Source organism: Alnus glutinosa, chromosome 3 (genome assembly GCF_958979055.1).
Source record: "Alnus glutinosa chromosome 3, dhAlnGlut1.1, whole genome shotgun sequence".
Lineage (NCBI taxonomy): Eukaryota > Viridiplantae > Streptophyta > Magnoliopsida > Fagales > Betulaceae > Alnus > Alnus glutinosa.
Window position 1 is genome coordinate 16,860,400 of NC_084888.1, and position 22,670 is coordinate 16,883,069.

A 22,670-nucleotide genomic window follows, 5' to 3' on the forward strand; every position below is an offset into this window, starting at 1 on the left:
CTCATTTAAAAATTAATATTATATTATATAACATATAAACAATATATATTTATATTGTAGGTTAAATAAACTATATAGCTTAAAAAAAATAAAATTAGACTATATAAAATTAATATATATTGATAATATGTACTATTCAACACGTAGCCCGACTTTTTTGCCTTAGATTTTGCTACTCTCAATCTGATCCGTTCATTTTTTAACAGCATATATGTTGTGATTTTTTTAACCGCATGCAAACCGGATCCTTGAGCTAAAACGTAGTGACCAATTTAAGAATTTTCTTCTGAAAATTACACAGAAATGATCCAGGAAAATTGTAGATAGAGATAATGGAAATTACAAGACAAGTTGACAGGTGACGATGTAGCTTAGTCCAGCTCCCATTGGAACGTGGGGAACCTCACCCGAGCGAGCGCGTAGAATGTGGCTGGGAACTGGGACCTCTTCAATATCATCTCAGCTGCAATCATTTTGCTCAAAATAATGATTTGGAGCATCAGCCAACCAGAGGCAAAGGCAGAGAGGCTAACTGGCTAAGGCCATCAGACAATCAGGCAGCCGCAGCCGCAGCCGCAGCAGCAGCAGCAGCAGCGGCTTAGATTTCAGAAAGACATGCTTATATTATTATACAACAACGTCAGTACCGGAGTACAACATTAAACGTTAGTACATATAATATATATATTTTCTCGAAGCAATTTTATTTGTATAATATTTATATTAGTCGACATAGCAAACCTGTTGCTATTTGATATCGTCAAATTCCGAATCCTCAATTATTTTGTTTGTTTTGGTTCAGACGTTAGATTCAAAGTTGAAAGCCACATGTATACGCGCGCATGCCATTCTCTCTCCAGAGAATTTTGAAGGACGAGATCTATCTTCATTGTAATACTCTGCATAATCTTTTCCAGGTCAGTCTCTTCTTCCGATATAAGTAGAGTCTCCAGGTTAGTCTTGGTTTGCCATTGTGGCTTGGTATGGCCTTCGAGTTCAACAATTTCTTCTTCTTCTTCGTGTACGTAAATCTATATTCTTTGTTTTCTTTTATGTGTTTCCTCGTGTAATTCTTGTGGGTGTTCAGTTTGCGTTCAAGAAATTTCATTTAAAAGGTTTTGGTGGTTTATTAACCATGAAGGGTAAACATATTGATTTTTTTTCTTTTTTTCTTTTCTTCTTGCAATCAAATTCTACAGCTGTGTCTAATTGGCTTTTTAACTTCTATTTCTTCTGGGTCTTGGTATCTTCTCTAATTCTAGGTGCTTTGTCTATGTGGTTAATGTTCTGATTCTTTATTTTTAAGAAAATAAATAAATAAATAAAACAAGTTATGTTGTTCGGTGAATTAAAATGCGAAAGTCTCGGTTGTGATTCCGCTTTTCCCTTTAGTGGATTGGACACTGAAGATTCACCCATTAAATGGATGTAACGGACACTTGCACGATTTGGAAACATTTGGCTGTCGCCTGTCGGGGAAACCATCTTACTGTTTAAGCAGTCTATGACTTGTTGATGTGTTCTTTTGAGTTTTTCGCCATCTGATTGACACGCTTCAAACGGTGTAACATCTTTTCTTCGGAAAAATGAAAGTATATCCTCTTTTTGTGATTGGGGTTCCATGAATGGAGTTAAAGAGGGGTGTTTGCTGTCTGAAGTATCAAGATTGTCAGAGATTTTGCTTTTGACTGCATGTCTCAATTATGGTACTGCTGTGAATTTTTGAGTGTTAATCTTATATGGACGTTAGATGACATGCTAAATTGCGTGGACAGTATGGAGCTACAAAAGGAAGCCCATGGTCCAGCAGTGTGGCAAATTGTTTCAATCTACGGTTAAAAAAAAAAAAAAAAAAAGCTTAAGAATATTCGTAGGATATTGATTTGATGTGTTGACACAAAACGCTTGCAGGTCCTAGTAGAAAGGTTTTAGATGTCAATGCCACAGCCTACAGTTATGACAAGAATTGCAAAGCCGGATTCTGATAGAAAATTTGTACCTCAATATCATTAATAGTTTTCTTTAATCCTTGTATTCCTGCATAAACCATAAAGCATTGCCTCCAAGAGTTGGCAACGCTCTGAGTCAACATGCCATCCCACTGGTAGGATTGCCTCGAAAGTTTTGTTAAGTGGCTCTGTTCTGGGTTGCCGCTTTACAACTTTTATCACAAATGAGCTGGGTTTTGGTTAGACTCTAATGTGTGCTATTCCAGATTTGATCCATTTGGTATGAACTAATCATTAACTAGTGTAATTAAATAGGTAATAGTTTCATCGTCTTTTCTTTTGTGACCAGGAATGGGGTGTTGTGATGCCTTGCTTATTAGTATCCTACTTGTAGCATTTGGATGAACTTAGTGTTATTGCACTATAAAAATCTACTTTTAACCTTCTGAACCTGTGGCTTGAGCAAATTAAAGTAGCTGCTGAAGTGAATTTGTTTGTGGTCCATTCGTGCTCTTTTAACTACTATATTTCCCATGAAATTGTCACAGTGTGGATGCTTAATCTACAGTGCGCCCACTTTCTCATAACATAAGCTTTTAGGACCGAATGTTAACCACTTCTATCTTATGTGTTAAAATGATTAGACTGATTTTATCATAACATGATATCTTCTTGATTTTACTGGTTGGCATATGGCTGATAACTCTACTGGTGGTCTGTTTTGCAGGTCTTGAATATGTTTCTTTGTATCCATTAGTTGATGAATTGGATTTGACAGGGTTCCTTTGGCCTTCAAGTCAATGGTTTACTTTGTGGATTTGATCACTGCCTACAATTAAAAAGAAACAGTTACTGGCTGAATGTTTTTAGTTGTCTAAAGAAGCAAATATCATGGAAATACCCAGTTACTCTATTGAAAGAAGTAGCGTAGCAGAATCTTGTCCTTGAGATGTGACTTCTTGTTTCTGCTTTTGGAGGAAGAGAATTTTTCTTTTCCATAGAGATGTAGACTTTATGTGACCGTTTTAGGTGATCATAACTTAATTGAAACTTAAACTTTGAATGCATCTTTTATTCCTTTTAATGCACCGGTATCTCATGTTTGCTCAACACAATGAAGCCTTAAATTGTAATCCTTGTATCTAAGATTAGTTCGATCAGTTTCCATCATCAAAATTCATCTTTAGAGTCGTGCCATATTGCATTTGTCAATTTCATAGGTGGATGAAGGTTGGGCTGCCATCTAAAACCATGAATCACAATAGTATAATATCTGCCAAACAAAGTGATGCTACCAGAGGAGTCGCACAGTCATATTATGGTACCCTCTCCCTGGTACATAATTTTTTGACTGTGGAATCAGAAGGCAAAAGTTTATCGGCTAGTGAGTGTTCATCTTCACGTCCATCACCTTTCATACGAACAGAATCTCTTAATTCTACTCATACACAAGGATCTAGTGTCCAACCTCAAAAGTATTTTTTAAAATCTGGACCAAATAGTCCTCTGTCTCCTGGTTCTCATGTCCAAAATTCTAGGAGCTCATTTTCGCGTTCATCCGTGTTCTGTACCAGTTTATACCAGTCTTCTTCATCAAGCTCTGAAGCCCATTGGCAGCTTGGAAATATGCCTTTTCTTCCACATCCTCCATCCTACAACCAGTCCATTTCTGCTGTTGATTCAACAAAAGCTCCGTTGCTTTTCAGTGAGGATATAGACAATCAATATGATGAGGAGCATTCAGAGGCTCTTATGAGAGACTTTCTTAATTTTCCTGGAGATGCTTCTGAGAGTAGCCTTCATGGTGTAAATTGTGCAAGTGACGGTCTAGAATATACAGAGCAACTAGATCTACAGTTTTTATCTGATGAACTTGACATAGCCATCACTGACCATGGAGAAAATCCCAGGCTTGATGTAAGTACATTGCGACCATCACTAACTACATTCTATTGATTTAGTGAAATTTTGTTTTATACTATAGTACCATGTAGAGGCTAAGGATGTCAGACTTGATTGGTCAAATAATTTAACTTCTGGCACTTGCACCAAACTTTTATTTTAATAAAAAAAAAATGGAATGAGTGATGTGCTTTTTCTTTTTGAGTCAATTAGAAAATCTTGAGGGGCCAATTTACTCATGCATCCATACCCCATATTTATGTGCCAGTTGGGACTGCTGCATATTCTTCTACTCTACTCACTTGTCCTTGCTTTGGTATTGTTGCACTTTTAGGAAATTTATGAAACACCTCAAGCTTCATCAAAACCAGCCATAGGATTGACATGCAATCAGAATTGTCTCTCTGTGGTGCCAACTCTTGATGATCTTTCAAGTCAGCCATCTCCTGGATCAGCCACTGTGCACAAGCCAAGAATGAGATGGACGCCTGAGCTCCACGAGTCTTTTGTGGAGGCCGTGACCAAGCTTGATGGGGCTGAAAGTAAGGAAGCTATTTTGTCTACACTCCTATACAAGTGGGGATGTGAAAACAATGCTCAATCTTATGAACTGTTATGAAAATTTTGAAAGTTCTACCATCTTTCTAATTGTGTGATAGTTTAATTTGTTTGATTTCAAATGCAGAGGCTACTCCAAAGGGTGTATTAAAGCTTATGAATGTCGAAGGTTTGACCATCTATCATGTGAAAAGTCACTTACAGGTACTTATTCACATTAACATGTACTGCTGAACCAAGTATGAATGTTGAATGAGCTACCATTCATATTGAGCCTAGTTTGTCAAATGTCTTTGCAGAAATACCGACTTGCCAAGTATATGCCAGAGAAAAAAGAAGGTAAGGAAAATAAAATAGAGATAAATTGATGTGTATGTTCATCAATATCATCATCTTTGAAAAATGATCGACAATGTCAATAAACATCTCAGTTCTAGCACCATTTTTTAGCCAATGAGCTCTAACTAGATGGCACCTCCTCCCTTCATAAAAACAGGAAGGGTGATTTCATCAGTCCAAAATCCATCTGTGCAGCGGAACTTACCAATCAAGAAAAAAACAAATCAGCATCTTTGCCCCATTTCACCAGTAAAATCAGCATCTTCATGTTTGTTCAAATTTTTCCATGCCTAATATTGCCTTAGTAGTTTATTTTCCTTTTTTCCACTCCTGCTTCTGCTGATGTATCACTAGACATTTCCTTGACCATATACCATAGTGGGATCAGAAAAGTAGGTAGTAATGATGATAGGACAGCAACCTATTAATCTCGGTTGAGAGTGCAGCCATTTTCGTCTATATTGATGAAATTTAGGATTCTTGTAAGGGAGGTAAAAAAAAAAAAAATTGAAAAAAATTTGAATTTTTTTCTGCAAAAACATTGGTCATCTTTTTTTTTTTTTGTCAAATATGCATGGCTATGCACATTCAAATTCAAGCAGAAAAAAATAAACCATTTATCTCCACTAGTTCAATCCAAATTTAAAAGATGCCTACATATATTATTTATAGATTCATTAAAATGGCTTCAATATACAAGTAGTCTTTACCAATATATACAAAAATAGGTTGCTATTTACTTATAAAAAAATGGTGAAACCCCATATGGGGGGTCATCCCATCATAGTTTATCCTATATAATAGTGATGCTAATAATAATAATAATAACAATAATAGTTAACCATACTATAATAAGAATAGTAGATTTTACGAATGTTATTCATGTTGAAATTTAGTTTTCTTCTTCAAATTGTGGGATTTCTTTTGCAAATCGAGTTATACATGCTTCTTTTTTTTAATGCATTGTTGGCTCTAGTGCTAGATTTCATATAATGCAGTACCTATAATGACGTGTATCTTGTGAACTTTTTATCTCTTGGATGCCAAACTTTATGTTCCTTGTTTAAAGGGACTTACATGCTGAAATTTGGAAGGGGTGGTATGTTATAAGTATGTGGAAATTAGAGCCTCTCTCTCGCTTTGAGCAAACGGCTTCTTAATATAGACCTGTTTGACCATCTCCTTGATTAGACTACTCACCCAAAATTAGGATTGTGCATCAAAATCTGCATTGGCTTGAGTTAGGGGAAATGGTGTACTTGGATAGCTCATTGTATCTCTTCGGTGCATTTTTCTGTATTGGTGAATAGCACTCCCTCCATTTTTTTAGTACTCATGGCTTGAGACAGGGGGATCCTTTTTCTCCATTGCTGTTTATCATTGTTATGGCGGCAGCGGGTAAGATGATCTCTGTTGCACCGAGTGGGGGCTTGTTGTCTCGCTTTTCTGTGGGGACTGTTAATGATGGTGGGATTGATAGAGATGACACTTTAATTTTCTGTGGGGTCGACCCATATCACCTTCGTCTTTTACGATGTTTGTTCTTATGTTTTAAAGTTGTATCGAATTTGAAGATTAATTTGGCTAAGTCAGAATTGGTTGATAATGTCGATAATGTAGAAGGTTTGGCTAGGATTTTGGGAGGCATCCTCATTGCCTATGAAGTACCTAGGTCTTTCGTTGGGTGCTTCTTTCAAAGCCAAATCATTTTGGGATGGCATTATTGAGAAGATTGAACGTCGTTTGGCTAGCTAGAAGGGATTGTACTTGTCTAAATGGGGTAGGACTACCTTGATCAAGAGCACATTGCCTAATTTGCCTACCTAGTTTATGTCTTTGTTTCCCCTCCCGGCTAGCGTAGCCATCTGAATTGTGAAATTACAATGGGATTAGATGTGTTTTTCGATTCCTAAGATGGATTTGGGGGTTCAAATTTGCTCATGTTCAACCGAGTTCTTTTGGGGAAGTGGTTATAACGTTATGCTCTTGAGAGTGAGCCTTGTGGAGATTGGAAGTGGGCCTTAAATAATGAAGTTAGTTGGGTGGATGATGCTCTAATGGATTCAATGGGTTGTATGGGATGGGTCTCTAGAAATTCATTAGGAGAGGTTGGGAGGAGTTTTCTAGTTTTACTAGATTTGAGGTGCGGGACGACTCCAAGGTTAGTTTTTGGCATGCCATCTGGTGTGGGGAGCAACCCCTTAAGAGAGCATATTCGTAGTTGGTTAGCATTGCCTGCCTTAGGGATGCATCCGTGGTAGATCATCTTAGTTCTCTAATGGCTCTTCTTAGTTGAACGTTAATTTTGTTAGAGCAGCGCATGATTGGGAGTTGGAATTCTTTACTTCATTCTTTGATAAGTTGTATTCCATCAAATTGAGATATAATGGTACATACAAGCTTTATTGGATTCCCTCCAAGAGAGGGCAGTTTGAGGTAAGAATGTTCTATAATGTCTTAATCCCCGATGACAGTACTCCTTTCCTTTGGAGGTGTGTTTTGCGGAGTAGGGCCCTTTTGAGAGTAGCTTTTTTCGCTTGGTTGGCCGCTTTAGGTAAGATTCTTACTTTGAATAACTTAAGGAAGCAACGTATCATTGTGGTAGATTGGTGCTGCTTGTGCAAGAAGAGTGAGGAATCAGTTGACCGCCTTTTACTCTATTGCGAGACAGCTAGGGCCTTATGGAACTCTGTCTTCGGCTTGTTCGGTGTAGCGTGAGTCATGCCCTGTCGAGTGAGAGATTTCTTCGCTTGTTGGAGAGGAAGTTTTGGTACCCCTCAAAGTGGGGCTATCTGAAAGATGATTCTGCTCTGATTGATTTGGTGTATTTGGAGACAAAATGACCGAAGCTTTGAAGACAGAGAAAGGACGCTGGTGGAGTTAAGGGCCTTCTTCTTCAATTCTCTTTTTCATTGGGTAGTTCCCTTTGATTGTTTTTATATTTCTCGTTTTCATGCTTTTGATCTTTTTTCCTTTTCTGATTAGGTGTTTCTCTTGTTTATGTTTTGTGTACTTGGGTGCGCCTTTTGGTTCTAAATGAAATTCGATTACTTATTAAAAACAAAAAAAAAATCTGCATTGGCTGTCTATCTGGTATCAATGTCAATACAGAGTTCTATATTCCGCCATGATTTTGATACCAGCTCATAAAAGCTTATATCTGCATTTGATTATGGCAGTTAACTGTCTCTTGCTGAGAATTTACTGTTTTTATGCCCCCCCCTTTTTTTTTGTCTCCAGAGAAGGCGGCTTCTGGCTCTGAAGAAAAGAAAGCAGCCTCAACTAGCAATGAAAGTGATGGACGTAGAAAAGGGTCAATAATTATTATCATTTTTGTTTATTAATATCTATTGTTTGCGTGTGTGAGTGTGATTGTGTGTAGTATTTACATTTTTCTTATTTTCTTCTGTCAAACATGGGAAATTTTATATTTTGTCTTGTGAATCTGTGATAGGAGCATTCAAATCACTGAGGCTCTTCGCATGCAAATGGAAGTTCAGAAACAGCTGCATGAACAGCTTGAGGTTTGATTTATTCTAATTTTAAAAATCCGACATTCTGAGTTGCTGTATGTCTTGGTTCCTTTTCAATTATGTGATGTAGCCATAAATTTTATAATTTGTTTTAGATTTAAATTTCCGGCTGTATCGCGCTCTTTCTTTCACTCTCTCCCCGTCACTCCATCTTGCAAACTGAATTTTATTTATTTATTTATTTATTTCCGTTTATCTATTCCTTATTCTCTGCTAGTTGTGTTATTTCTATTTTTCTTATTGAGAGAAGGAAAAAGAATTTTTTAATCTCTGGCTCATTTAACTTTTAAGGAATGCAGTATAATTTTTTCCTTCCCTGGTTTCAATTCTTATTGTTTCTACATCCATATACAGGTTCAAAGGGCCCTCCAGCTACGGATAGAAGAACATGCAAGGTACTTGCAAAAGATCTTGGATGAACAACAGAAGGCTGGCATTGCTTTAATCTCTCCTCAAACCTTGTCATCACTGACTAATCCATGCGAAGATCCGGAACTGCGGCCTTCTTCTCTGTCAGCTGGTGCGTCACCCCCACGTCCAGCTGAGTCTAAAACTGATTCATCTTCACCTCTACCATCCAAGAATAAAGCTAGCGATGGTAGTGATTTGATGCCACAATTGCACTCAAAAAGGCTCTGTCCGGAAGAGAAACAAGAATCAGGTTCAGAAAAGACCACAGTTGTAGATGCTGTGCCCCCCCCAAAATGGCCTTAGCTGTTTTAAATCTGTGAATCCCATGTAAACTTGTGACTGAAATGAGATTTGGTTGATTTGTATCTCATAGACATTTTTAGATTTGGTTGATTTGCATCTCTTAGACATTTTTACTGTTTTGGAAGGAAGGGAAAATTAATCTTTTTTGCTGGTCGCAGAATTTAGTCTATTTATATTTAGAGTTCCCACTTTGTTAATCAGTAATGGTGTAAATTGTAATCTTCAGCTGAAATTTGTTCACTCTTGAATTTGTATATTGAAGTAATTATGATCCTAGTTTTCAAGATTTCTGCAGTTTCCTTCAGAATTTATGCAAAACTCTTGCTGCTGGTTTATTTGATCCAAATTCATTATTCAGTTCAATTATAGTTATTTTATTGATTTGGAGGGCTTGCACAAAATGAGAAGAAACTGTTACAATCACCAATCACCAATCACATCCATAACAAGTTGGTACCAAAAATGTCTGTAATGATGTGATGACAACCACCGAAAGTGACATGTAAAGAAGAGAGAAGAACAAGTTGGTATTCTTTGATATAGACATCATATTATATTTAATCCATGTCTCTTGCATGATTAAAAAAAAATATCAAATGAATTTCTAATCTTGATCTTCTAAAAAGTGTTTCGTGAATTTAAAATTTGTAAATTTATTTGATTTTTGAGATAAAATCCTCTTCAATCATTTTAATTGAGCTAGTTTTGTTCTCTAAGTTTGCCAAAGATAAAAGTTTAAAATTTATTGGATTGCCTCAACTGGCAAGTAAGTACGCTATCTAGATTATTGGTTCGGGTTTGAATTCTTTGACTGGTCTAGCATTTGAGTATGAGACAGCTTAAGTGTTTAGGGTTTACTCATAGTTAGCATAGTATAATCTTACGGTTAGCTGTGCGTATGGAGTTTCTCCTCATGAATAGAAAAAAAAAAAAATTAAAATTAAAATTAATGAGAGAATTAAGAAAAATAAAAAGGGACCTAGAACTCGTTAATTACATAGGTTCCTTCTATATATATATATAAACAACAATAACCATTCAACCTAGTATGCTATAGCTGTCAATAAAATGTGAGGTGCTCTAATAATTGTTGAATCAATGGTCTTAAAAATTGAAGCTCATAGAAATATAGGTTTTATTCATAATTATAACAAATAAAAAATTTCTTAATTTTCAATACTTATACCGAAATATTAATTGTTGTTGTTGATAGAGAATAGAGATACATAACAAAACAAAAGCAATAAAAACTGAAAAACGTCTACCTAACGGCTAACGCACTTCCCAGGCTAAGAAGGTACTTCCCAGGCTAAGAAGGTAGGTAGCTCTTTGAGGAGAGAGACAGGAAAAAGAAAAAAGAAAAAAAGAAAAAAAAGCGTTGTTTCCAAGGATTAAAAAAAATAAATAAATAAAGAAAGTAAATTTATTAATTTATAATTGTGGCTCGACGGAAATATTGGTTGGAAACTGTAACAGAATTGAAGTCCTGTTAAGAATTCAACAGAGAAAAGAAAGGGAAAAGAGAAGAATTGAAGAGAAAGATAAGAATTTTATTGAAAGTAATGGCCTGTTCGAGAAGGCTACTCTCCTTCCTTGGCATTCGAGGTGCCAAGAACCTCCAGAGTTCTCTAGGAACGAATTACAACAGAATACCTTCCTCTACATCTTTCCCTCGCTTTTATACAAGTAAAGAAAACAACTAACATAACTACTAAAATAACTAACTGCTTGCAACCGCCTCTCAGCTGTCAACCTTCAACAGCTTCTCCACGTGTGATGATCTACCTCCCGAGCTAACTTCCACATGTCAACATTACTTACAGCCACGTATTTCTCTACAACTGGTCTGTCACAGAAACAAATGAAATCAAAGGGATTAGTTGGCACTGAGATGCTAAGGATACACTATACTTTTATTTTATTTTGTTGATTTAGCCCTTAAAAATTTGTCACAGTTTTTTTTTTTTTTTAAGAAATTTTTTAAGAAATTTAAGGACAGATCGACAGTTCTACATCAGCGAAATGTAATAAAAATGAGATAAAAGTGTGGTATATAACATTTTTCTTGTAGCTTTTACTATAATGTTTCGTTTGTTTCGATGTAAAATGATTTTAGGGAAGTCATTTTTCAGGAAAAGGTTTTCGCCGAAAACATTTTTCAGTGTTTGGCATGTGCGAAAAATCACGAATATTTTTTATATTTTTATTCAATCATATTAATTTATAAAAATCAATTTTTATTCACAACATAGAAATATTATTGTAAAATAATATAAAAATCACAATTGATGAGATCATTTTCCGGTTGACTATTATTTTCGCCATCACTAAACACTAGAATGCCGAAATCATTTTTCAAAAACCATTTTACGCCTAAACAAACGGAGAATAAGTTTTCTTATAAATTGATGTGTCTATAAATGGTGAAATGATTCAACAAAAAATCTGATTTGTTATTTTTCTTAGTTAGTAACTGATTTATTTACTTTACACTATAAATTATTTCATTAATTATAAACTAAGATGTCAATTTGTATAAATATGATAGCCAAAAACATTTTTGGAATAGTAAAATTGGAGTAGGATGGTTAAATGAATGCTTACTGGGTCAGCCACAAGACACAGCAATGAAACCTCCTCAAGAATTGCAATAAGCCTAACTTTGCATATATAGCACACTGATGCCGGGGCTTCGGTAAAGAAGGGTAGAGTTCAAGAATGACAAGAAACACCATCACAACAGGCTAGAGAGAGAGAGAGAGAGAAGAAAAAAAAGAAGCCAAGTTCAACAACTTCAAATATAAAAGATGACCAATTAAGTTTAACAGTATAACCTAGAATCGTTAAGCCAATATCAATGTGCTAATTTCTCTTGGGGCATCAAGAAAGAATGTTCAATTCTTCATAGAAAAATTAAACAAAATATTTTAGGGCATACAAGTACATTCCTAAAATGGGGATCTAGGAGTGGCTTAATATTGGGAGTTGCTATTACACTAAGATTTGGGGGCTTTCCAGAGAGTGGCTTTATATAGGAATTACAAAAGAAAATGGGTGGATTGTAAATGGAAAATTGAATAAAAGTGAGTGAAATCTGTATTGAAATGGATAATTCGAGGTATCCGGCCTCCTAGAGCGATTTGAAGCGCTCAATTTCCATTTACAAAAGTAAACTCTTTACTAATCAGATACCTCTATAATTGTACTTTTGGGCCTTATATACACAACCCCTAAACTAACAAAGTAATAACTCTTACAATTGAAATTGGCCTAACAATTCAACTACTAATACTAGAATGAGCATCACTACTAACTATTAGAACAAAGCCCATCTAGCCTACTAACTCCAACTAACTGTACTGGTACAGGCTTCAAGGTCTTCAAATGGCAGTGATCATCAAGGCTTTGTGTAATCAGTAAGCAATCGATTTCAAGAAGAAAAAAAAAAAAATCCACAACCAACTATTCCCCTAAACAGGAAAAATAAAATAAAAATTTACATGTATATTCATCCCCTAAACATAACCTCTAAATGAAGCAAATTTATGAAAGACCTAGATCAAGAAAACCAAAACCCACCTCTAAGTGAGTGAGTTTGAATACTCCACTGCAAAAAGAACTCGACCCAACTGCATTCTCTTCAGAAACCACAACAGAAACCAACTTGTTCGTTGCCATTTTTTTTTTTTTTTTTTCGATAGGTTTGTTTTGTGAATAGATCTCGTATTTTTATATACATTGTTTTTTTTTTTTTTTTTGGAGAAATTACCTTTTACTCCCTGAAGTATCCACTCCCTGGCGAATTGCCTCCCAATGTTCAAAATTTGGTAGATGACCCCCCCCCCCCCCCCCCCCCCGGAACTTGCCAGCATGTGTCAAGTTTAACCTTCCGTTCACTCACCCGTCTGTTTGGACGGAAAGTCGGTCACGTGCAACTGATTTTCTCTCCCCAAAATACCCCCGCCCATCCAGACCTTATACCTGTGCGTGCCTTATAGATTTACTTGGACGCGTGCGTGGCTTAGGTTTATCTAACTTACAAAATGACTTGACTCCATTATCGGTCCCCACTTTCGAAGCTTCTACACGTAGAGTGACCCACTCCTTGTCGCCGACATCTTTGAGCAATCCACTGAAATCAACACAGAGTTCGAATGAATTTGAACCTAGCAGCCGAAAAAGGTGTTGATAGTCGTTGTTAAAGGAGGTTAGTGCTTTTATTTTAAAAAAAAGGGGTAAAGTTTTTTCTTTTTTCTTTTTCTTTTTTTTTTTTGTTGGCGATTTGGGGGTTTTTTTGTTAATTTAGGGTTGTTGGATTTGGGGCTTTTTATTAATGTTGTTTGTTTAGTTTCATTTTTTATGTAGAAATTGTCTGAGATTTGGGTATAAAAAAATGTTAGGGCTTGTCAGGGATTTGGGGGTTTCAATCTATTTGTTAGAGGCATAAGCTATAAATTTATCTTGCTGCATGAGCATGCACCCTAGTCCCTTAAGGGATGCATCACTAAAAACTACGAACTTCTCCGACTCTTTTGGTAGTACAAGGACAAGTGCAAATACTAACCTCTTTTTCAGCTCTTGAAAGCTCGCTTTGCACTTATTGTTCCATTCAAAATGAGCATTCTTCTTAGTTAAGGCGGTTAGAGGGCCAGAAAGATTGGAAAAACCTTCTACGAATCTTCGGTAGTAACTTGCTAATCCAAGAAAGTTGCGGATTTCATGGACGTTGGTTGGCCGCTCCCAGTTGACGACACCCTCGATTTTGCTAGAATCGACTGCTACTCCATCTTTTGAGATAACATGCCCTAAAAATTAAACTTTCTCCATCCAAAATTCGCACTTCTTGAGTTTAGCAAATAACTGCTTTTCCCTTAGAACATTTAGTACTACTTTTAGATGTCCTCCGTGTTCTTGATGATTAGTCGAGTAAATTAAAATATCATCAATAAACACTACTACGAATGAGTTGAGGTACATATGGAAAACACAATTCATTAGATCCATAAATACCGACGGTGCATTAGTCACCCCAAAGGCATGACTCGGAATTCGTAAGGACCATACCTCATTCGAATCGCCGTCTTTTGCACATCTTCTTCCTTTACCTTGAGTTGATGGTATCTTGATCAAAGGTTGATTTTTGAGAATACCTTGGCTTCATTCAGTTGGTCGAACAAGTCGTCAATCCTTGGTAGAGGATATTTATTCTTCATGATAATGCGGTTCAGCTCCCAGTAGTCTATGCATAGCTGTATAGTCCCATCTTTCTTCTTGGCAAACAATACCGGTGCTCCCCACGGTGATACGCTTGGGCGTATGAATCCTTTGTCCAAAAGTTCTTGGAGTTGTTCCTTCAGCTCTTTCAACTAGGCAGGCGCCATACAATAAGGTGCTTTGTCAATAGGTTGGGTTCCCGGGATCAAGTCAATGGTAAACTCAATCTCATGATCAGGTGGCAATCCTGTTGCAGCCTTGGCAAACACATTTGGGTAATCGCACACCACTGGAATATCTTTCAACTTATGGTTAGCTTCTGGTTTTGCCGTCACATATGCTAAGAACGCTAATGCTCCTTGTCGAATATTCCTTATAGATTGTATTGCGGAGAGCAGTGGTGGAGTAGCTCGCATACAAGATCCGTTGAATTTAAATCTTTCAACACCTGGTAATTGAAAAACGACTACCTTCTCTCTACAATTTATACTCACATAATACTTTGATAACCAGTCCATGCCTAGGATTACATCATATCCTAGAGATTTAAACACTGATAGATTTATGGGTAGGTTCCTTCCTTTTATATTGATTGGACAATTCACTACCATTTTATCACATAGGACTTTCTTTCTTCCAAGGGTTTCAATCGTAAGATTTTGTACTAAAGGTTGTGTGCTAACGTGATGTAATTTAATGTATGCTTCAGAAATGAATGAATGTGTAGCTCCTGAATTAAAAAGAGTACACGCAAGGATACAAACAAAAAAGATGGTACCTGTCACAACCCCGTTATCACCTCCTTCTTCTTCGTCTACTTCAGCTGGGATTAAAGTATACACCTTGCTTAGGCGGATCGCCTTGGTGGGAAGTTGTTTCCTAGCGGTCGGAATCCTTTTGGGGCATCTAGTGGACAATTCCTCTTGAAGTGGCCGAATTGACCACACTTGAAGCAATTTGGTTTGTTAGCCTTGCATTCTCTAGCATGCACCTTCCCGTACTTGTGGCATATAGTCGCCTGATTCCCCACTGTAGGAGGGAAATTCTTCTTCTCAGCTGACCTGCTTCCAGCACTAAGTGCAGGTCGTTTGGATGGGTATGTCACCTGCGACGCTGCTCACCTCTTTAGTTCATAAGTGGCAAATGATTCGCGCATTCCTCTTTCGGCAATCGATGCTATATCAACCAGTTTGACAAAGCCTCTGATCTCGTTACACATGATCCTCTCCTTAATGCGAGGATTAAGGCCATTTTTGAAACATTCTGCCTTTGATTCTTCATCAGGGATTAGGTTGAGGCCAAACCTTGCTAGATCAATAAACCTAGAGGAATATTGCTCTACCGTCGTAGCGCCTTGTACTAGATTCTGGAATTCAATGGCATGCATCTGCCTTTGTGCCCTCGGAAAGAAGCGCTCATTGAATTCTTCTACAAACCTATCCCAAGGGATAACAGCTCTATGTCCCAACTCTATTCGTAAGAGTTCTTTCTTAGACTTCCGCCATCTTCCAGTTTCATCAGTTATCCCTAGTCCTGTGTACCTAACCTTTTGCACGTCGTTACAGCCAAGTGCCTCATGCAATAGCTGGATATCCATAATCCAGGCTTCAGCTACTAACTGTACCTGTGTTCCATCAAATAGACGAAATTGCTGGCTAGCAAAATTGTTCATAGAGCAACCTACTTGTACAAATCGACTGACAGATTGTGGAATTCTTGCCACTACTTCGGCAAACTGCCTAGTAGTTTCGGCCATAAATTGTGCTAAGGCCGGATTCACTCCATCATTAAATGGTGGAGCTGGAGGTGGAGGTGGAGGTGGAAATTCATCATCACGGTTGCCATGACGATGGTTTTCGTAGTTTTTGTTACGAACGAGGTAATTTCGAGGTGCCATAATTATGTATCTTTGCATTAGATTAATTACTAAAATAATAATTAATTTAATTACAACACAATACATTTAATCACATAGATACATATTGATTAGCTTCATAAGCCTACCATTCTCTAATTCTGACAAAGAGATATTACACAAAAGTTTTTATTTTACTTAGGGTACATAGCTTATTAAACAAAATTGGCGCTTCTACAGTTCTAAAATTATTCACTTAGTGAAGATTTTACTGTTACTCCCGACTCAACACTACATTCTTCAAACAAAATCTTTTATGTGGTTTATAAAATATTTTATTAAGAGTAGCTCTTGGTTATGCTCTAGTTTCTAGGTAGGTCAATTCTGATAGTCACCTAAGCGAGCCGCTCTGATACCATACTTGAACGCCCCAAATTTGAGCCTGCAAATTCATAAGCAGAAACCTCCGGTTTCCACGTGACATTACTACATCAGAGATAAACTCTCGCAGTGGAATATATTTTTTTTTCTAAAGTTTTAGGAATTGATAGCATAACACATTGGAGCTAACTGAAATACCTCGATACATTTATTAAAAATTACTTAAGTTTATCTTTACATGCCATATGCACACTAGGTGCATCAAAATTAGTGCCACAGACGACACATAAGCATACAACATAAAACATGTCAAACATAACATCGTTATAAATATTTACATGCCATATGCACGCTAGGTGCATCAAAATTAGTGCCACAGACGACACATAAGCATACAACATAAAACATGTCAAACATAACATCGTTATAAATATTTACATGCCATTAAATAAAACACACATAAATACAACTAGCTATTTCTAAGCTAGCACATAATAGTTCGATAATGGTTTTAAAAACTATCAAAACTGGCATATGGGTCCATGCCTTTATCCTCCAGATCTGCATCAATAACTATGCAAATATGACGTCATCATATTTACATAGACAAACAAGTGAGTCATCCATTTTCATAACTAAGTTACCATCAGATTAATAACAGTTCATAAAGAATACAAATGCAAAGGTTTTATGAATATGCATTGTAGTGACCATTTAGTTTGTGTTTTATGATCATCTTTCTTCAGACCTCTCGTTCTTAGGTTATCTGAACCTGTTCATGTCTGTTAAACCTCCCACTTTGAAGTCTTACCTGTTTTTACTGAAATCCTACTAGTTCCAGCATTAGTTATATATTAGGACTTTAGACTCCTTTGGGTCCACTGATTAGCCTTTCTTCTCTTTGCTACTACATCAGCTTTGTTGATGGCTATCTTTTCAGCCATTTTATTAATTTGAACACAACATGAAATTCATGAACAATTATCCAAGCAATAAACAGATATAATACAATCCTAATGAAAAATAGAATCACCCTCAGTAAGTACATCCATACTTACACTCTTCTCCATGTAGTTCTTTAGACTTCTTTTCTGCATATAAATCCATCCATACAATAATATATATATATATATATATATATATATATATATATATATATATATATATATATATATATATATATATATATATATATATATATATTCAATTATCTATCAAACAAATCTTGTTTATAGACATTCATCTCTTTATATTTATTATTACCCATCACTTCATTATGCTGAGACGATTACTTATAACAATCTTAAAACCTCGGTTCATGATTTGATGAAGAAACTATATGACCAACACCACCAAATATGAACTAGAAAGATTAAAATATATCATAAAGACAATAAGAGTAAATACGATCAACTTATAAAAGTCATGAGGACAATAAAATGTAAGTCTGAAATATAAATACGATCAACTCATGAAAGTCATGAGGACAATGAAATGTAAAAGCAGTTTATATTACTTTTTATTTTAAATTTTTTTTTTTTATTTCTTAAGCTTATTGGGTCTTTAAACAACTCATAAAAACAAGTTATGAAATCAAATAGTAAGATAGAGATGCTAAGTGGTTCATAAGATATTCCTTTGAAAGTTTCACGTTCAAACTATATCTTTTGAGTTTTCGGACTCGATATAGTAGAAGTGAATCAAAGGCTTTCTTAGGAATATCCAACAAGTCACTCCATGCATCAAGATCACTTACAAAGTTGATTTGGAGAGAAAAACCTTCAAGACCACCAAAGTGGCCGAATTGAGGAGTTTTAGGTCTGATTGAGTTCCTGATTTTTATCTATACCTTAGGTTGTGAAAGAGGAGGGAAAGGGTTGATCTTAAGCTTTATAAAGGTTCTGGATAGTAGCTAACCAAGGGACAAAGTAGCTTAAAGCAAAACATAAATTTTCTTCCCATGCTGGCCGAGTAGTGTCTAGGAAATTTCTCTTTGTTTTGCTTATGTTTTGGGATTCTGAAAGAAGGGAAAGAAGGCCAGCATGCTGTCTATTTATAGAGGACCAAAGGGGTGGGTTTGGTAAAGAGAAAGCCACGTAGCTGCTGCTAGAAAAAAAAAAAAAGAAAAAAAAAAAAAGACAACTTATAGGAAATTTCCTTTCACCTTCCTTTCAATGCATTCACACTTAAAAGTTAACTTAGTTTCAACTTGGACTTTGTTTCTAACTAAAATTCTAAAACTGATTGGAAAGTAAATGGTTTCAGTCTAGGAGACAGCTAGGGTCGGCTGGTCTCTGTATTTTAAATTAGATTTGCTAAATTTTGACAGTTGGAAGATTTAGGTACTGGTTTTGGCCAAAAAGTCAATTGTCTCCAAACTGAATTTTGATTTCATCGGATTCAAGTATTTACTTTATATATACAATATTGAGTAGTTAAAATCCATAAAAACATATTTAAAAAGGCTAAATTTAGAGGTCAAAATTTAACAAAAGTGCCATTGGTCACTAAATGGTCCATTTTTAAAGTCAAAGTCAACCGGTGGACTTTTTTATAAAAATTTGCCATATAATAGATCTTTCTTTTATGAGTACAATGGTCTTTGAATCAACTAAAATTGAGTTTATTTGACCTGCTTTCGATTCAGAATCAAAATCAATTTCCTAGGTTTCTTTAAGGTGCATAGTTGGGGGTCTACAACTGTTTCAACTATAAAATCAGATTCCGTAGGAGAGGCATTCCCTTCTTGGGATTCTTCATCTTTTAGTTGTGTGTTAGCTGTATAACATGGATGACTTACTTGGGAGGTTGTCTGGACTCCCTTTAACTTAAGCTTTCTTAGTTCTTTTTCCAATTCTAGATCTCGTCATTTTAGTTCTTTCGTTGAGGTAGAACCGGCAAACGAATGCCTAGCTGGAGTCTTATCCTTAGGTTGTCTAGAAGATCTAGACCTTGGCACTTCAGATTTAGATGTACTAGATCTTGCAACTTCTTCTATGAGAAGATTTGACTTAGGGGTCAACTGAGAACCTCGGTCGAAACTAATCTTAACAGTACCATCCAAGTACTGCTGGATATAATCTAGGTCTCCTAGATTATGCCTTATGAGCTCAGGCTTAAAACTTTCATTGGTTAAACTCCATTCTTTGGGTAACTCAATGTCAATCCAATTAATAGTTCGAGGAACGTGAATACTCGCATTACTCTGGCTACTTTGAATCAACATGGTTTGACCACTTGGGCTTCTTTTGATTGCCTGGAAGTTCAAAGCCATAAGTGTTGAGTTGATTCCTGCTTGATCTGTACATCCGCCCAAGTGGCTGGTTATTCTGCTTATTCTGCTATTGTTTCAGTCTGTTTGTTATACCACTCTCTGTTAAGATCCTAGGGCTAATAGGAAAAGGACACTACCGTCAACGTGCCTTCAGCGCAGTTAAGAGCCTAGGGAAGGCCAAGTAAGTCGGGAGGACACACGGATAAGGACACAAAGGTATGACCTAGAAAACCTAGTTGGAGAACGGAGATGAAGTGTAATAGAGAGATGTCTTGCGGTAGAGAGACCGAAACAGTAAAAGTCTAAGTCAGGTAACTCTAAACTTGCAAAGATGAATAGATTGTTCAGATCTAACTCATCAACAAGCTCTAGATCCACTAGGATCCCTGAGATTCCAGATGTAATCAACAAAGAACACGTTGAGTACCACGATGAGGATTCCTTCATTGATGTCAATGATTGGAACATACCCAAAGTCCCTAGTAAAGAAATTTATAGGAAAAAGTGGTCCATGACATCGTTCAAAACTGAACAGCATGTCAAGACTGTAGAGCAAGTTTATGCTCTCAATAAGGAACATGAGTTATGCCAGCTTTTTAGCCCAGAAGCCATTAAGCAACATAGAAGAGAAGGCCACAACTTTATCCACATAGGATTAGTTCAGGTCGCCATTAAACCCCTAACAAGAAGAGGTCTGAAAGCCTCTGTAATGCTAGGATTAAGAGATGCCCGCTTCACGGACTGGCAGGATAGTCTCCTCGGAGTCATTGAAGCAACTATGCATGATGGGCCAGTCTATTTTGACTGTTTCCCTGATTTCACAGTAAGTCTAAGTGATCCCCATATCCTAAAAGTTTTAACCCTAAGTATCAGAACTCAAGGATACAAAATCCTTGAAGGAGTTCAGCCTTTAGCTTTAATTTACAGGATCTACTATAAGTGCACTGGAACTAACATGAACTTCCAGGCAATCAAAAGAAGCCCAAGTGGTCAAACCATGTTGATTCAGAGTAGCCAGAGTAACGCGAGTATTCACGTTCCTCGAACTATTAATTGGACTAACATTGAGTTCCCCAAAGAATGGAGTTTAACCAATGAAAGTTTTAAGCCTGAGCTCATAAGGCATAATCTAGGAGAACTAGATTATATCCAGCAGTACTTGGATGGTACTGTTAAGATTCGTTTCGACCGAGGTTCTCAGTCGACCCCTAAGTCAAATCTTCTCATAGAAGAAGTTGCAAGATCTAGTACATCTAAATCTGAAGTGCCAAGGTCTAGATCTTCTAGACAACCTAAGGATAAGACTCCAGCTAGGCATTCGTTTGCCCGTTCTACCTCAACGGAAGAACTAAAATGACGAGATCTAGAATTGGAAAAAGAACTAAGAAAGCTTAAGTTAAAGGGAGTCCAGACAACCTCCCAAGTAAGTCATCCATGTTATACAGCTAACACACAACTAGAAGATGAAGAATCCCAGGAAGGGAATGCCTCTCCTACGGAATCTGATTTTATAGTTGAAACAGTTGTAGACCCCCAACTATGCACCCTAAAGAAACCTAGGAAACCCTTCAAGATAGATTTTGATTTCCTTGAAATCGATTTTGATTTTGAATCAAATCTTGAAAGAAGAAAAACCTATAAGGAAAGGTTCAACCTTGAACAAAAGAAGGAAATCTTAAGCAGCTTTAAGAAACATTTATGTGAAATAGAGATGAACATCTCTTATTTCGATTTTGTTGATGAGTTTTACCCTGTAGAAAACAAGGTTCAAACCATCTCTAAGGAAAAGTGGGTAAAAGAAGACAACACAATTGTTTCTTGAAGTCACCCTCCACAAGAAGCCATAGTGTTCCAACATAGAACCACTACGGTTAAAGCTTCACCCTTTAAGGTTGCATCTGAGAACACAGATGTTGAGAAAGTCATTAAGCAAGCCAATTACACCAACCGGTACCTAAAATCCATAGGAAACCAGTTGGATAAGATTGAAGAAAAGATCGATAATAAGCCTCTCCTAAAGGAGAAACATAAGCCTTTTAAACAAGGGAAACCAATAATCAAGTTTCCAGACCTAAAACAGGGAACTAGTTTAAAGGTTAACAAAGATAAGCCCTTTGTTGAAAAAATAGAGGAAATGCTTAAGGATTTGGTCAAGGCCAAACAAGAACAGCCCAGTAGTTCCAACACTCTGTCTGTTACTAAGATCCCTGAGTCTTCTGAAAGTTCATCAGAGACAGAATCCTCTTCGGAGTCTGATTCAGATGAAAATATTAGAAAAGTTGAAAAAGCCCTTTTAGCTTTAGAGCTGAATAGGATTCACAAACCTAAGTTTTCACCAACAAGTTTCACCAAAAATTGGTATCCCAAACCGACCCCTCCGGATATCCAATTTGAGGAAAGAAGTTTCCAAAGTCAATTTACAGTTTCTGCTGATAAACTATATGAGTGGAATATCGATGGTTTAGCAGAACAGCAAATTCTTGATAAGTTAACCCATATGACCATGGTCTCTAGCAGTTATGTTATGAACCATGATTTAAGCCAACCAGAGGTTGTTGACCTCTTAGTTGCAGGTTTACAGGAACCCTTCAATCCTGGTGGGAAAAACATCTCACTGATGAGTCTAGAGCCAGCATAAGAAGTGCTGTCAAAACCAATGAGGAAGGAATTCCTATATTCAATGAAAAGATTGGATTAGGAGATTCTGATGCTGTCAACACTCTGTTCTATACAATTGTAGAACATTTTATTGGCACACCAAGCCACCTTGCGTCTAGGGTCCATGACCAACTAAGTAACCTTAGATGTCCAACCCTAAGCGACTTTAGATGGTACAAAGATGTATTCCTCTCTAGAGTCATGCTAAGGGATGATAGCAACCAACCGTTTTGGAAAGAGAAATTCATAAACGGTCTGCCTCACCTCTTCGCCCATAAGATCAAAGAAGTCTT

At 36.6% G+C, this 22,670-nt stretch overlaps 1 protein-coding gene across 2 annotated transcripts; it reads left to right on the top strand.

Moving 5' to 3' along the window:
• Window positions 1–478: 478 nt before the first annotated feature.
• Window positions 479–9,144, top strand: LOC133862692 (myb family transcription factor PHL6). Of its 2 annotated transcripts, XM_062298541.1 has the most exons (10): window positions 479–665; window positions 803–917; window positions 2,677–3,866; window positions 4,186–4,393; window positions 4,537–4,613; window positions 4,709–4,748; window positions 4,906–4,997; window positions 7,989–8,061; window positions 8,203–8,272; window positions 8,636–8,810. In XM_062298541.1, the coding sequence occupies exons 3-10, from the start codon at window positions 3,174–3,176 to the stop codon at window positions 8,661–8,663; spliced, it is 1,281 nt and encodes a 426-aa protein (XP_062154525.1). In that variant the 5' UTR covers window positions 479–665; window positions 803–917; window positions 2,677–3,173; the 3' UTR covers window positions 8,664–8,810. The 2 variants fall into 2 exon arrangements, with proteins under 2 accessions (XP_062154525.1, XP_062154523.1); XM_062298539.1 differs by lacking the exon at window positions 4,906–4,997 and having other exon boundaries at window positions 481–665; window positions 8,636–9,144.
• Window positions 9,145–22,670: the final 13,526 nt, after the last annotated feature.

Coding starts and splice junctions, on each gene's coding strand:
- LOC133862692 (XM_062298539.1), top strand. CDS start 3,174: ATGAAGGTTGGGCTGCCATCTAAAACCATGAATCACAATAGTATAATA. Junction 8,062..8,202: donor AGTGATGGACGTAGAAAAGG/GTCAATAATTAT, acceptor AATCTGTGATAG/GAGCATTCAAATCACTGAGG. Junction 8,273..8,635: donor AGCTGCATGAACAGCTTGAG/GTTTGATTTATT, acceptor ATCCATATACAG/GTTCAAAGGGCCCTCCAGCT.